The sequence below is a fragment of the Mesoplodon densirostris genome, chromosome 2 (assembly GCF_025265405.1).
Source record: "Mesoplodon densirostris isolate mMesDen1 chromosome 2, mMesDen1 primary haplotype, whole genome shotgun sequence".
Lineage (NCBI taxonomy): Eukaryota > Metazoa > Chordata > Mammalia > Artiodactyla > Ziphiidae > Mesoplodon > Mesoplodon densirostris.
The window spans coordinates 12,219,243-12,233,751 of record NC_082662.1 but is presented as its reverse complement, the minus strand read 5'-3'; the positions used below and the strand labels follow the sequence as shown (position 1 = coordinate 12,233,751).

Here is a 14,509-nt window from a genome sequence, read left to right as displayed (position 1 = left end):
GGAACACACTTTGCAACACGGATCCGGGGGAAGCTGTTTTCTTCCGTAGACACTTCATGACCCCAGTTTCCACAACAGCAGGCACTGCTGGCTCTGACAAGTTGCTGGAGAAGGGCACCTTATCTGCAAAGTCACGAATCCAAATGGGCCCCCACTGGCAAGGGTGGAAGGAAGTTGTTTGGCTTAGCTTCTTGGGGGATCAGAAGATTGGGAGTTCTGGTGGGGGGACTGCAGGTACCTTGCTGTCCCTTGGTACAACGTCAGGGGAAAGAAAGGTCGCTGGTAGCTTCTCAGAGCTACCAGTTGGGGCTGTGCAGAGCGTCTTAGTAAATGCCATTTTGGTTGCAAATTACAGAAACTCAAACCGGCTGAAGAAAAAAGGCGACATCTATGGAGAAGAAAAGATGGCTCCTGCCTGTCCAGACTCCTCAGCTTTGCTTGCCCTTTGATTCTCTAACCTTCCGCATTTCCTTTCAGTAAACTCCTTTTCTGTTTAAGTTAGCCACAGGAGATTTCTGTTGGTTGCAACCAGAGAATCTTGAGTGATACAAAACGTCCTAGTGGAACCCAAGGGCAGGCATTGGAATGGGCCTTTCCAAGGAAAAAACCAGGAACCAGATAGTCATCAGGAATCAGGGCAACTTTGTGCATCAGTTGGAATGCTTTCAGCTTTTTTTTTTTTCCTTCATGGAGCTCATAATCCATTCATTTATTCAATAAACAATTATTGAGTATTATCCTGTGCCAGGCACACTGGTAGGTCTTAGAGTTCCATACAGGTGTAAAATATGCCAAGACCCCTGCCCTCAAGTAGCTCACATTCTAGTGAAGATAAGTCATGTGAGCACATAGAGTATATTCACAACACAGAGTAAGAAGAGCTATGCCATGGACACATATACACCAGCAAACATAAAATAGATAGCTAGTGGGAAGCAGCTGCACAGCACAGGGAGATCAGCTCGGTGCCCCGCGACCACCTAGAGGGGTGGGACAGGGAGGGCGGGAGGGAGGGAGACGCAAGAGGGAAGAGACATGGGAACACATGCACATGCATAACTGATTCACCCTGCCACAAAGCAGAAACCGACACACCATTGCAAAGCAACTACACTCCGACAAAGATGCAAAAAAAAAAAAAAAAAAAAAAAAAACAAGAGCTATGCCAGAGGGATGAAGCATGACTGTCTTCATAGACCTAGAAAGCACAGATGCAATTATCCTGGTAGAGAGGGCCTGGGCAGAGAATCGCAGTTAGGTGAACCTGTGTGCACAGAGAACATGGTATGTATGAGAAGCTGCAAGTTTTCAACATCCGTGGAGCAAAAGAGTTCTTGCAAAAGTAGTGGGAGATGTGGCTGAAGAAATTGGTTGAGGATGAAGCATAAAAAACCCACTGAAGTGTGATCTTTTTTTCCTGAGGAGGCATGGGGGAGCCATGGAAGATTTTTAAGCTGTTTGAGGACATGGTCAATTCTCTGGGTTTCAGAAAAGTCCCTCTGGAGTCTGGGATGTGGTGAAAGTTGGGCTGGACCTTTCACCAGCAGGCATGCTCAGTCGCTCAGGAAAGGTTTTCGCTCTGCCTTGGGAAATTTTTCACGCCGCTCTGGCAGCGGAGCTCGCCCCGCCCACGGCTTCTCCTCACTGGATTGGTTGAACTCAGGGAGGCTACCAGGAGGCCCAGTTGACCTCCCAACTGCACACCCCCGCCCCCGCCCGTTAACGCTCTGGGCGCGCGCTGCCTTCAGCTTTAAATAACTGAAACCTGGATGTGGGTAGATGGTAAAAATTTGGAGCCCCTCCCAAATGAACTCTAGCCATGTGGCTTGCTTTGTCTGATGAGATGTTGGCAAACACATGGCAGGTGGAGACTTCAAAAGTGTGCTTTGCGGCTTTCTCTCTCCTGTTGCTCTTGGAAACCTGTACCCACCACACGTGGCCTGGTCTGGCCTGCTGGGTGATGAGGGACCACACCAGGCAGAATCAGACGTCCCAGCTGAGGCCTTTCTAGACCAGGGTTTCTCATTCTCGGTACTATTGACATATTGGATCAAATAAGTCTTGGTTGTGGGCAGCTGTTCTGTGCACTGCAGGATGTTTAGCAGCATCCCTGGCCTCTACCCCCAGATGACAGTATCACCGTCACCCCAGTTTAACAACCAAAGTGTGTCCAGACATTGCCAAATGCCCCCTGGGTGGCAAAATCGCCCCCAGTTGAGAACCACTGTCCTAACCCAGCTTGCCGGGCAATGACTAGGCAGGCATGTACACGAAGCCACCCTAAAGTAGCCCCAGCCAAACCAACCAGGCCAGTACAAGTGGCCAGCTTGACGCCTGGAATCCTGAGAACTAATAGTTGCCATTTTAAGTCACTAACTTTTGAGTGGTTGGCTCCACAGCACAAACAGGTACATCTGACTACAGTGGCTGAAACTGATAGGATTGATTTATTTATACAACAGGATGTACAGAGGTAGGCAGTTCAGGTACAGTGCAGAGCACAGTGATGCCACTAGGCTCCCACCCAGGCTTTTCATGTCTTTCCACTCCACTGTACTTTGAGGTGGGCTTTGGTCTCTTGCTTGTTACCTGGTGATCCCCAACATGGCTGCTCCAGCTCCAAGTCAGAGCTCCAGGAGAGGAAAAGGAGACAAGGCAAAGGGACAAAGAGAAAAACTTTCTCCTAGCAAAGCCTTGCCTTTAATTCCAGAAGGGAAGCCCTGCCCAGGGCCCTCACCTGCATGTCACTAGCCAGAACTGAACAACACAGCCAGGTCTAGCTGCAAGGGGGGCTGGGAAATGAGGGCATTTCACATGCTGCTTATACAGTAGAGGGAGGCAATGACTAAGGGGCTTGTAGTGTCTGTTGCACTGTCTCTCTGGGGATCATCTTGGTTTCTTCTTCTTCTTCTTTTTTTTTTTTTTTTTTGCCACACGGTGTGGCTTATGGGATCCTAGCTCCCTGATCAGGGATTGAGTCCGGGCCCTTGGCAGTGAAAGCGCAGGTTGGACTGCCAGGGAATTCCCTGGGTCTTGGTTTCTTGTCTCTACCTGTTGCTTATCTATCCTGGCCATCTCTTTCTAAGACTGGCTTTGTTTCTCCAAACACAGTGGGAGAAATGGCCACCCCAGCTGGGAACTGCATCAAGACTTTCAGCTCTGGGCCATTAATGACCTGTGTGGTAACTCCGTGTCCCACTTCCAAATATCAAGGGCACAGGTGCTGATTGGCCCAGCTTGGGTTAGAAGAGAAACCTGATTGGTCTGGCTTGGGTAGAATATCTACTGATCAGCCAGTCAGGTGTGGCCAAGAGAGCAGCAGTAGGTAGGGTAAACCTGGTTGGGGAATGTGCATTCTCAGAGAAAGGGGTGTGTGGCTGAGGAGACACCTAAAGAACCATCTAGTTCAAGGAGTGAAGAAAGGACATTGCCACTGTGGGTTGCAATGCTGATACGATAAAGATTAACACGTCCTTTGAAAGACCTCAAATACAGTGGAGTCCCATAGGCATTACATTTAACTTAAGCAAATTCAAATATTTGTATTCAACCAAAGTATTTTTTTTCCCACACAATTTGGCTTCCAAACATGAGCCAGCTACTTAACTACTGCCTGACCAAGTGATCTTTTCTGGTGCTGGAGATTGCTGTTTTGGATTTTGGGGATATGGTACAGTATAAGTAATATGTTCTTTATGGAAAACTGCTAGAATTTTCAAGATTATTTTTAAGGTCAGGTGATGCTCACCCTTCTCACTGTGTAAGAAGTACCTTTAGTGGAAGATCATGCAAATCATTTTTCCCATTTCCTTCTAGTTTTAATCAGTATAAAGAATGCATTTGGTTTTAAAATATCAAAATACTTTTATTGTGGCTTTTTAGAAATAAAAAATAAATGATATTCATGGCTTCTGGCTCTTCCTCCTGTTTTGTTTGGTGGTCTCTGGCCGTACACGAAAGGCAGGGAGAGAACAGATGGCTGGAGAGAAGGCAAAAATGAGGGTCTCTTCAAACACCATGGGAAAGGGGTATGTCCACCTGAGCAGTGTGTGTTCTTTGATGACTGGGTACTTGGTCTGTCCTGATGGCCTGGGACTTGACCTACTGGGCTGTCTTGGTGCGGCAGAATGGGCAGCGTGAGATGGAGTTAGAAACCTGGCTTCCAGACCCAATTCTTGAATTTACTAGCTGTGTGACTTTAGATGGGCCATTTAACCTCTCTGGGCCTCAGCTTCCTCATTTGTAAAATGGGGAACATAATGCTATTTACCTCCCAGGGCTTGAGAGAGGATTAGACGAGAAGTGTTTTGAACACCGCACAGCGCCATATAAACATGACTCACTGTTATGGAAGCGATAAAACTGGTTGCTGTTCACATTTATTATAATCAATTCAGATATAAATGCACTATACCATGGCCCCAACAGCCCTGAGGTTACCATTCTGTCCTGTGGCCCCAGTACACGCCCTGGGTTTTCTCAACTGCGGGCTTCTCAGAGCTCCTTGGAGGTGTGACATTTGGGTTTGTCACTACCCAAACACATAATTGCATCTACCAGGCCTAGGAGTCTGAATTTCAAACTTATTCTTCATATGCCTGTGTATGTTTACATTCATAATATCTGTGAAAAGAACCCCTCTCCTCACACACTCCAAAATGCAGTATTGTGCAAAATACCAGTCTAGGAAGCAACACACTAGGGTAGCAACCTTTAATGTCCTAAAAAAGCATCTTAGTAGTTTGACGCAGAAGAGTTACACTGACTCACGGAGGATCACGCGAGGCCCAGCGGGACGATGTTTCTAGTTCCTTCCACCAGGTTTAGAAAACAGAAGGCTCTGGCTGGATTTGCTAGACACTTCTCTCTTCAGCATCTCCCTTCCTTGGTCCATCTTTGGGGTGCCTTTTCTGGCTCCAACCTACAACAAGCAAGAGCAACAAATGCCCAAACTCTATAATTGTAGGGAGATCCCCAAATATTTCTCAAATGGCATTTTTTGTTACTCAAAATAAAATCTTTGTTGTAAAAAATATTTCTATACACGCATAGATGTGAGCAAAATGAAGGTAAAATGATCCACCATTATCACACTACCCACAGGTAACCTTATTCACATTTTGGTGTACACTCTTCCAGGTACACAGATAACGTTTTCTTCTGACATTTGCATCTTTTTTTGAACCAGGAGTTTCTGATTATAGGCAATTTCATTGGGATGGACTTTCTCTCGAAAAGCTGTTACTGAACTGAATGCCTTATGTCTCTGATGTCTTAGGAGGGTAAGATGCAGCATACTCTAGGGGGTCTGTCTAACCCTTTTCTGAGCACTACTCCTGGATCCAGGCAGCCATGTGTGTGACTCTGTCCCTGGTCATAGCTGATCGGGCACTTGGCATGGGCTGGGCTTTTAAGATGGTCACTCCCAGGATTTGGGGTTATGGGCTCTAAGATGCTACTTGCTTCCTGGGCTGGTCCTTTGAACTGGGGGACCGTGAGGTCATTCCTTCCTGTCACATGACTGGAGAGAGCAGAGATCAGGAGAGCCACACAGAGACACAGGGAGGAGATACGGCCTGTGTGTGCGGTGCGCATGATTGTGTGTGTGTAAAAGTGATGATGCCTGAGATCTGATGGCTTACCAGTTCTATTTCGAGGCCAGGCTCTCTTTCATCTCCCAGTTTGTATGAGGCACTCACCCCTATATCCTTAAAAAAGCCCCCTCCCCCCCCCTTTTTTTTTGCGGTACGGGGGCCTCTCAGTGTTGTGGCCTCTCCCATTGCGGAGCACAGGCTCCGGATGCGCAGGCTCAGCAGCCATGGCTCACAGGCCCAGCCGCTCCGCGGCATGTGGGAGCTTCCCAGACTGGGGCACGAACCCATGTCCCCTGCATCGGCAGGCGGACTCTCAACCACTGCGCCACCAGGGAAGCCCAAGGCCCACTCTTGGGGAAGGAGTCACCCAAGTTACACTTGGCAAGGAACCTGGAGGAAACCTTTCTGTACTGACGAGATCCTAGACACCAAACTTCTAAGCTCAGGCTGGAGGGCAGGGAGAATGGGAAGCTGGCTCTTTGCTCTTAGCTGAAGCACCATCTGCCCCGCTTCTGTTAAAGCCACAGGCAGCGTGAAGTTCCAGGGTGTCTCACATCTCAGAGAAGCACAATGTTCCCACAACATCCGGGACCCATCCCAATATCTCCTCTGCCATTTCACATCCCCAGGTGGTCCTCAGACAAAACCTAGATGTGGGGCAGTTTCTGCCTCCTCCCAGCTCAGTCATATATGTGAGTGAATAGGTAACAAACTTCCAGTCGTTTCCACTTTGCAGGGTGGCAAACGTCTCAAATCAAGTGGGGCCCTCAGGATGCTCTCTATCCTCTTAACATACTGCTCTGGGGAGTAACCACCTTCTGGTCTTAGCACAAGGATGCTGGTTGAGAAACTTCTATTTTCCAAATATATCCCTCACCTAGAATATCTTCGTTTCTTCCCATGATAATTTGGTTGCCTCAGCATGACTGTGGCCTTTTATCAAACTTGAATGTCTCCTCTCTCATATTCAACCAAAATGTGTTTGGCTTTCTAGCTTCCTGAGAGCTCGCCTCTACTGTCTGCAAAGTGGGAACGTGGACTGGCTTAATTGCAGTTCCAGGGCTGATTTGTCAATGGCAATGTTTCAACATGTTCAAGATTTCATAGTCTTAATTCTCAACTTTGAAGAGAATTCTAGAGGAGGCTTCCTGGAAATTTCAGAGAAATGCCACTGGAAATGTATCAGGTTTATTACCTGGAGGTTTCTAACCTAAAGGAGGAAAAGCTAGCACTCACCTGGGTGTCAGATCTGCACTGATTCCCAGCTCTCCTACTGAGCTGTGTGGCTCTGGACAAAGAAAGTCTCTGAGCCTCAGACACCTCATCTGGCAATTGGGTATAATAACAACACCCACCCCATAGGGTTGTTGTGAAGCTTAAAAGAGATACTGCACGTCGAGTGTTTGGCTCTGTGCCCGGCACATGCCAAATGCTCAGTACATAATAGATGTGGGATAACTGTCCACTGGGCTTCCTGCTGACGTTCTAGGGTTTTCTCTCTTCTCTCTTCTGGCTCACCTGGAAATGTGAGTTCTGCATCTTTGAGTTCTTCATCAGCTCTACAAACATTCGTCTCTTTAACACAGAAAGAAAATTGACCAAATTTAGCTTATGTTCTTCTTTGCCTTTTGCATCAGAGAAAAATGGATTTTTCTCAACTTTCAGATGCTACCCATTTGGATGGAATGTTGAGCCTTCCTAGGTGAGGAGGTGAGGATAGAGGTCTGCAGAAGGGGGTGTGGCTTTGGGGCAACGCTACACTGTCCTGCTGCACCTTTTAGGGAATCTCTGTTCCAGATTCCAGCAGAGAAGGAGGTGGTCAACCAAGAAGGCTATGAAGGATACTGTATTCTTCTTGGAGGACAGATCTGCTTTAGCTGGAAGCAGAGCCTCCTAGATCAGTGGAAGAGGCTGTAGATGTCCAGTGGCTTTCCACCCAGTGGAAATGTTGAAAGCCCCAGTGGCTAACCTCCCTGGCAGGGACTACAGGGGCCTGTTGGGAAGCCAGCATCACTGAAACCCTGGAGCTTGCCGCTCCCCTGGGGTTTGATTACTATTGCTGACCCTGATTGCTCAAGACCCTGCACCTCAGGGGCAGCTCATCAAAGAAAGAGCATCCCCTAGGCACTGGAGACACAAAAGTGAGAGGGAACTGGGGTCTCCCTTGCAGACTGACACTCCGCAGGTGAATGTGCAGTGGTGTCTGGAAGGAGACGTTCTCCTAGAGCCCTGAGCATCCACTGGGGTCGCCAACCTGATTCCTACAGCGGCCAGGAAAGTAAAAGAAGTGGGTGAAGTGAGCTGGGGTGGTGGTGGACAGCAGCAAACACACGAGCCCAGCGCCTTTCTAAGGGGCCTGGAAGATGGAGGCTTGTGATGGTGGCTTGTGGGTCTGTGGGCCTAGGGTCGCCAGATCTTCCAAGTTTCCCAGAGAAGCTGGAAATCCAGAGTATTCCAGGAAACTGCCCTATTTTGAAATGTAACTTAAAAAAAAAATCCCATGAGCCAAATGGAATATATCTGTGGGCTGCCATCTTGCGACACCTGCTTCAGAACCTCCCTGCTTGGTGTCTAGTTGGTGCTCAGTAAATGTTTGAGGGGTTGCCAGATAAAATACAGGATGCCCAGATAAATCTGAATTTCAGAATGAAGCCAACAAATTTGTGAGTGTGAATATGCCCCGTGTAATATTTAGGACATTTATACTGAATAGCTTTTGTTGTTTATCTGAAATTAAAATTTAACTGGGCATCGTGTTTTGTGTTTGTTTGTTTTCCCCTCAATCTGGCAACCCTACCGGGTAGTCACAAAACTCAGGGAGGAAATAAGGCTGTCTTTTGGGACAGGGCATAGGTGCTTACAAGACTCTTCCATTCTCCCAGAAGGATGCTAACTCTACCCTCAGAGGAATGTCCGTGAAGGCTGATGGGCCCGTATTGAACTGACAGTTGCCCTCCAGGCGTTTTCCGTGGAGAAGGCCTCGAGCCTGCAGCCACTCAGTATTTATCACAAACTCAGTTGAGACAATCACTATCCAAATTCCCAGATATTATAAAGCAGGGGTTAGTTTTAAACCAACAGCCTTCTTCTCTCCCACCCCATCCCCCACCTCTTTTTTTGCAGAACCGTTTATCCAAGCAAAATCCCATGAGGAACTTGGGGTATAAGATAATGGAGAGCTTCTCTGGCGGGAGAAAGGTGTGTGTGCTTTGAGAGTCACACCCGTCCATGGCACCCAAAGGCTCAAGGGAACCCCAGTTTGAACATTGCTGCAAAATTCCCTCCTGGATTAAGTTCCGTCGCAGAGCCTGGCCCCTGTGCACCTGCTTTTCCTGAACTTTACTGAACACACTGGGATGTGATGAAGGGGGTGCGGGAGGGTCTTTTTTTTAGCCTTCTTCTATCCGTATGCGGCATAGGCCTGGCCACATGGTTCTACTTCATCATTGTGCGCGGAAGAGCACCACCCCAAGCCCCTCCCATCCCACGCTCCTCCTACACAACATCTACCAATTGTGGGGCTTCCCCGGTGGCGCAGAGCTTGAGAGTCCGCCTGTGGATGCAGGGCACATGGGTTCGTGTCCCGGTCCAGGAGGATCCCATATGCCGCGGAGCGGCTGGGCCCGTGAGCCATGGCCACTGAGCCTGCGCGTCCGGAGCCTGTGCTCCGCAACGGGAGAGGCCACAACAGTGAGAGGCCTGCGTACCGCAAAAACAAACAAACAAACAAACAAAACACACAAGTGGCCCGGAGGAAGCCAGAATCTTGAGAATACCTGGGCCCAAGGAAATCTTGGAAGATAGTGAGTTAAAGAGAATAGTGAGGATAATGACGATGGTAGGAGAGGGTGAATGCTTTGTGGTCCTATGTGCTAAGGGTTTTGTATACAAGCTCCCATTGGGAAGGCTACGAGCTACGTGCCATTTTTATTCTCATCTTAAAGAAGAGGGATCTGAGCTAATTAAGCAGAGGGAAGGTTAGGGGGTTTTCCTGGCTGAGACCACAAGGCAAAGCGGTGGTCACGACCCCTAGCCAGGACTTGATTGGCTGGAGATTTGATTGGCAGGAGAGCTGAGCGGCTTCTCCTGCCAGAAGCAGCTGGTGCCCTTCAGCCTTTCTTACACTTCAATCCCTAAGAAAGGGCTTGCGTGCTTCCCAAGTGGCAACTTCTGTGCATTTAAAAATTTCCTCTTGAAAATCCCAGCCTTAGCCCATTCACAAAAGGTATCTGGGTCCTTTCTTGGCCGTGGCCTAGTCGTATTCACCAAAGAGAAGAGCGCGTCCCATAAGAGCTGGCGGCTTTGGGAGAACCAGGGAAGGCGTCAGCTGGCAGGAAGCTCCCTGAAAGAAATAGAGGAATCCCCACCCATCCATGAGCTGCCTATTCTTCCCCCTTAGACACGGGGCTTGCGATGTGCCAGGCACTGCAGGCATTTTGCCATTTAACCCTCCCGCTGCCCCACGGAGTAAGCCCCTTGCTAACAGTTTTGGTTGCTTTTGTTGAGGAACCTGGGATACAGAGGTCAAGCCACTTACTCAGGTTCATTCGGGGCAGCGGTGGGGCTTGACCCCTATTTGTTTGACTCCAAATCTGGCCTCTGAACTCTGAGAGACACTGCCGCCTTCTCGAGGGATGTGGGAAGTGGATTCGAGTGGGCACGGCCTGGGCCGCGGTTCCCGTCCCTCTGCCACATGGACAGAGCCACAGGCCCAGTCGCTGTGAAGGCCCAGCATCTTATACCAAGTCTCATTTTCACAGCCAGAGATATTAGTGTGGAAATAGGACTTTTGATTCTTGAAAGGTCTGCTTGGTGAAGAGATGGTCAAACATTAAAACTACACACTCCAGGTTTTTTGGGGGGGGCAATTCTGAGGCTTAAGATGTGTAATTTCATCTCAGTGCTTCAACCTTGCCACCTCTGTGAACGGGTGAAGAGTTTCAAAGTTTTATACAGGAGGCTAAAAAACTAAGGCTCCTTGTGAAAATACTAAGTGTAAAACTTAGAAAAGAGGAATTCTACTTTCTGTTCATTTCTGCTTAAAGACAACGAAGATATACTCCCTGGAAGGAACGGATGCCAAGACAGATGTATACAAGTGCGCTTTAGGATCCAGCAAAACTTTAATATATATTATTGTTTTCTTCCTGACAAACAGGCTGGCATGTCCCTTGCATTGTGTATGAATGAGGCAGCCCATGAATAATGCATGTGAAGCCTGATTATGTAAATCCTCAGGTTTTCAGTACATGACAATGGCTTTTTTTGGGCCCTTCACTGTCCCATTCTGTGATCTGGTGTCTCTGCTTTGGGGCCTAGTCTGCCAAGCCCTGGGCGCGGGGGTGGGGGGCATGTCGGAGAGGGGTGAGCTCTCCAGAGGGCACATCAAAGGGAAAGTCACAACTCTGTCACTGGCCCAGCTCTCCCTGGCATTGCTTGGTGTGAAAGGAAACTGTCCTCTGCCTGAGGCAGCCCCATGACACATGCAGACTAAGGCCTGTGATGTTTAATTCACAGCAGTGAGCACTGGAAACACCACATCCAGGCTCCCTCAGAGCAGGACAGCCACTTTTCATTTCTGGGGCTCTAAGCCAGAGAGCCTGCTGTCTGGAAACCTATTGCCTGGAAGGTTCGCAGGATGGAGGGCAGGCTTCTGCAAGGAACTATCTGACCATCACCTCCTGGCTGAGGAGAAGGGCACCCTTCTATGACCTTGGCCTCCTTAGAGCTCATGCAAGCAACAAACACACACATACAAATACACACACATGCCAACACACAACACATACTCACATGTACACACATACACGCAAGCATGCGTGTACAAATACACAGCCCCAAGTCAGAAAGACTGGAGTACTATTCTGGCTACTCAGAAGAGCAAACCCAAATCTTTATCCTCAGAGAGCTTATTCCTCGGTGTATCCCTGGCACCTGGCAGAGCAATGAAAATCAGAATCGCCGCCTTTAAAAACACTCGGGCTGTTCACTCAACTGATTGTGGTCATCATTGCAGGAGGCAGGGAAGTCAGATCATGATGCTGGACACACTTAAGCTCAGTACAGTGCTGTGGGTCACTTATGTCTCAATAAAACTGGTAGAAAAAAGAGTTATCTGGATAGAAAGAACAAGATAAAATACACGAATTATCAAAAGTTAAAAAAGTACAGACGAGCTAGACTATGAGTCTCAGAAAGCACTGTTCACAACAGCCAGGACATGGAAGCAGCCTAAATGTCGATGGAGGAGTGGATAAAGAAGATGTGGTACAAATATACAGTGGAATACTACTGAGCCATAGAAAAGAATGAAGTAATGCCATTTGCAGCAACATGGATGGACCTAGAGACTATCATACTATGTGAAGTAAGTCAGACAAAGACAAATATCATATTATATCACTTATATGTGGAATCTAAAAAAATGATACAAATGAGCTTATTTACAAAACAGAAAGAGACTCACAGACTTTGAAAACAAACTTATGGTTACCAAAGTGGAACTGTGGTGGGGAGGGATAAATTAGGAGTTTGGGTTTAACATATACACATTATTATATATAAAATATGTAATCAACAAGGACCTACTGTATAGCACAGGGAACTCTACTCAATATTCTGTAATAAGTTATATGGGAAAAGAATCTGAAAAAGAATATATATATGTATATGTATAACTGAGTCACTTTGCTGTACACCTGAAACTAACACAACTATGTAAATCAACTATACTCCAATATAAAATAAAAATTAACTTAAAAGAAAGAAAGTTTAAAAAAATAGAGGCAAGCTAGACTATGAGTCTCCGAGAGGTTAAGCTAACACATATATATGGAATCTAAAAAAAAAAAAAAAAAAAAAGAAGTTTCTGATGAACCTAGGGGCAGGCCAGGAATAAAGACACAGATGTAGAGAATGGACTTGAGGACATGGGGAGGGGGAAGGGTAAGCTGGGACGAAGTGAGAGAGTTGCATGGACATATATACACTACCAAATGTAAAATAGATAGCTAGTGGGAAGCAGCTGCATAGCACAGGGAGATCAGCTCAGTGCTTTGCGACCACCTAGAGGGGTGGGATAAGGAGGGTGGGAGGGAGACGCAAGAGGGAGGGATCTGAGGATATACGTATGCATGTAGCTGATTCACTTTGTTACACAGCAGAAACGAACACCACACTGTAAAGCAATTATACTCCAATAAAGATGTTAAAAACATAAAAAAAAGCTGCCTGAAGTCACACAGTAAATGGCAGAACAGGAGTCTAAACCTAAGTCTGCCTAACGCTAAAGCTATTCTGCCACCTTCCTTTGCAATGAGCGAATGCATTCTGTGCTGCCTGGATCCCACCGGGACCTCAGCTGGCTGTTTCTAAAGGGAGCTGAGCGGCAGCCTCAGAGGCTCTGCTCCGAGCAGGGGCCTCCCACCTTCTGCTGCCTGATCGCCCTGGTGACCCTCTTCTCCTGGTGCAGCCGCTCTTCCATGTGCACCAGGGCCTCCTTCAGCAGCGCCTTTCCTTCGGCCTCTTTGGAGATGTCGTCCTTCAGCTTTGCCACCTGTGACTGGTACATCTGAACCGACACTTTGCTCTGCCTGAGCACACAGGGGAGACAAAGTCTCTTTTCTCCTCATCTTTCTCACTCACCACCAATGCTCCCGACCTGGGAGATCCTCAGAACACTTCCATGTATGCCTGGCTTTGCGGTTTCCTTACAAGTGGGGGGAAGGCTGAAGATGTGGGGACTAGAGGGCAGAATAAATAGCCCATTGGCTGTGGATGTGCAGCATGAAGGGGGCAACGGTTATGCTACCAGCCCCTCCCAATTTCCCAGGGAGGGTGGGGGAACGGATACCACTGAAAATAGGATGGAATTATGAAAAGCACACACATGGTGAAACATCAGACACATTTATAAAAGGTGCACCTTATTCCTTAACAGTAGGGTACTTTAACTGCTGCTTTCTTGCCCAGAGACTTGCGTCCATCAAGCCCTGAGTCACCATCCCACCCCCCCCCGCCCCCCCCACCCCCCCCCGCCCACAGCAAGGCCTCTGTCCTCTTGTCCTGGTCCCTACGGGTCTGTAGCTGCACCGAGGTTTAGCCTGGAGAATGGAGGCCTGGGCCTTTTGCCGGAGACATGGGCCATACTTGAGCTGTGCAATGTCCTTCTCGTATCGTCTCAAAAGCTCTTCTTTTCTCTGCAGCTGGTTCTTAAGTAGGGTGATCTTATCAAACACCAGGTACAGGTCTATTTGTCGAAGCTGGTAGACACTCTCCCTCTCTTTTGGGGAGAGGTGTTTCATGGACACGTGACCTGACATACCTTGGATGTTCATCAAAGTCCCGAGGGTTTTGCTCATGTCCATGTACTACGAGAAAGCATTTCGCAGGTAAGAGGCCTGGCCCAAGACCGCTGGTGGCCACTTTGAGGAGGCAAACGTCCAATTGTGTTTCATTCATTTTCTGCAGTTGCAGAGAAGAAACACATGCTTTGCAAATGAGTGCATTTGGGGTTTTTAGTACGACTTTCATTTTCCCCCGCATCCATTTACACTAGGCCTTTTTGAGAATTGGGGGGAAGTGGGGAGGGGGAATGACAACAGACATAAACATTCATTCTTACTACCCAGTCTTGCAAGGGATTGGGCTCTGCAATTTCCAGCCCATGCTGGGATAGGAGATGGGTCTCGTGGAGCTACTGTAACAACTAAACATGTATGTGGAGTTGATGTTTAAACTATCTGCAGGGCACGCAGGTTTGGACAGGAGGGGACTGATGCTGGGTATACCTACCAGCTTTTCACTAAGATCTAAAGCGTCAGCCACATCCATTTTCCTTAACTTCTCAGAGACCATGATGGACCCTGGGCTGGAAAGGCCATTTTGAGGCTGAAATAAAAAAAAAAAAGAAGAAA

At 47.8% G+C, this 14,509-nt stretch overlaps 1 protein-coding gene across 1 annotated transcript in view; it reads right to left on the bottom strand.

Moving 5' to 3' along the window:
- Positions 1 to 4,804: 4,804 nt before the first annotated feature.
- Positions 4,805 to 14,509, bottom strand: part of LOC132502437 (forkhead-associated domain-containing protein 1-like) — a 91,487-nt gene continuing 81,782 nt past the window's right edge. Inside the window, exons 15-18 of the mRNA XM_060118338.1 lie at positions 14,388 to 14,483; positions 13,743 to 13,963; positions 13,021 to 13,186; positions 4,805 to 4,921 (exon numbers count right to left, since the gene is read on the bottom strand). Of these exons, the coding sequence (XP_059974321.1) occupies positions 4,805 to 4,921; positions 13,021 to 13,186; positions 13,743 to 13,963; positions 14,388 to 14,483 (600 nt within the window). The remainder of the gene's footprint in view (positions 4,922 to 13,020; positions 13,187 to 13,742; positions 13,964 to 14,387; positions 14,484 to 14,509) is intronic.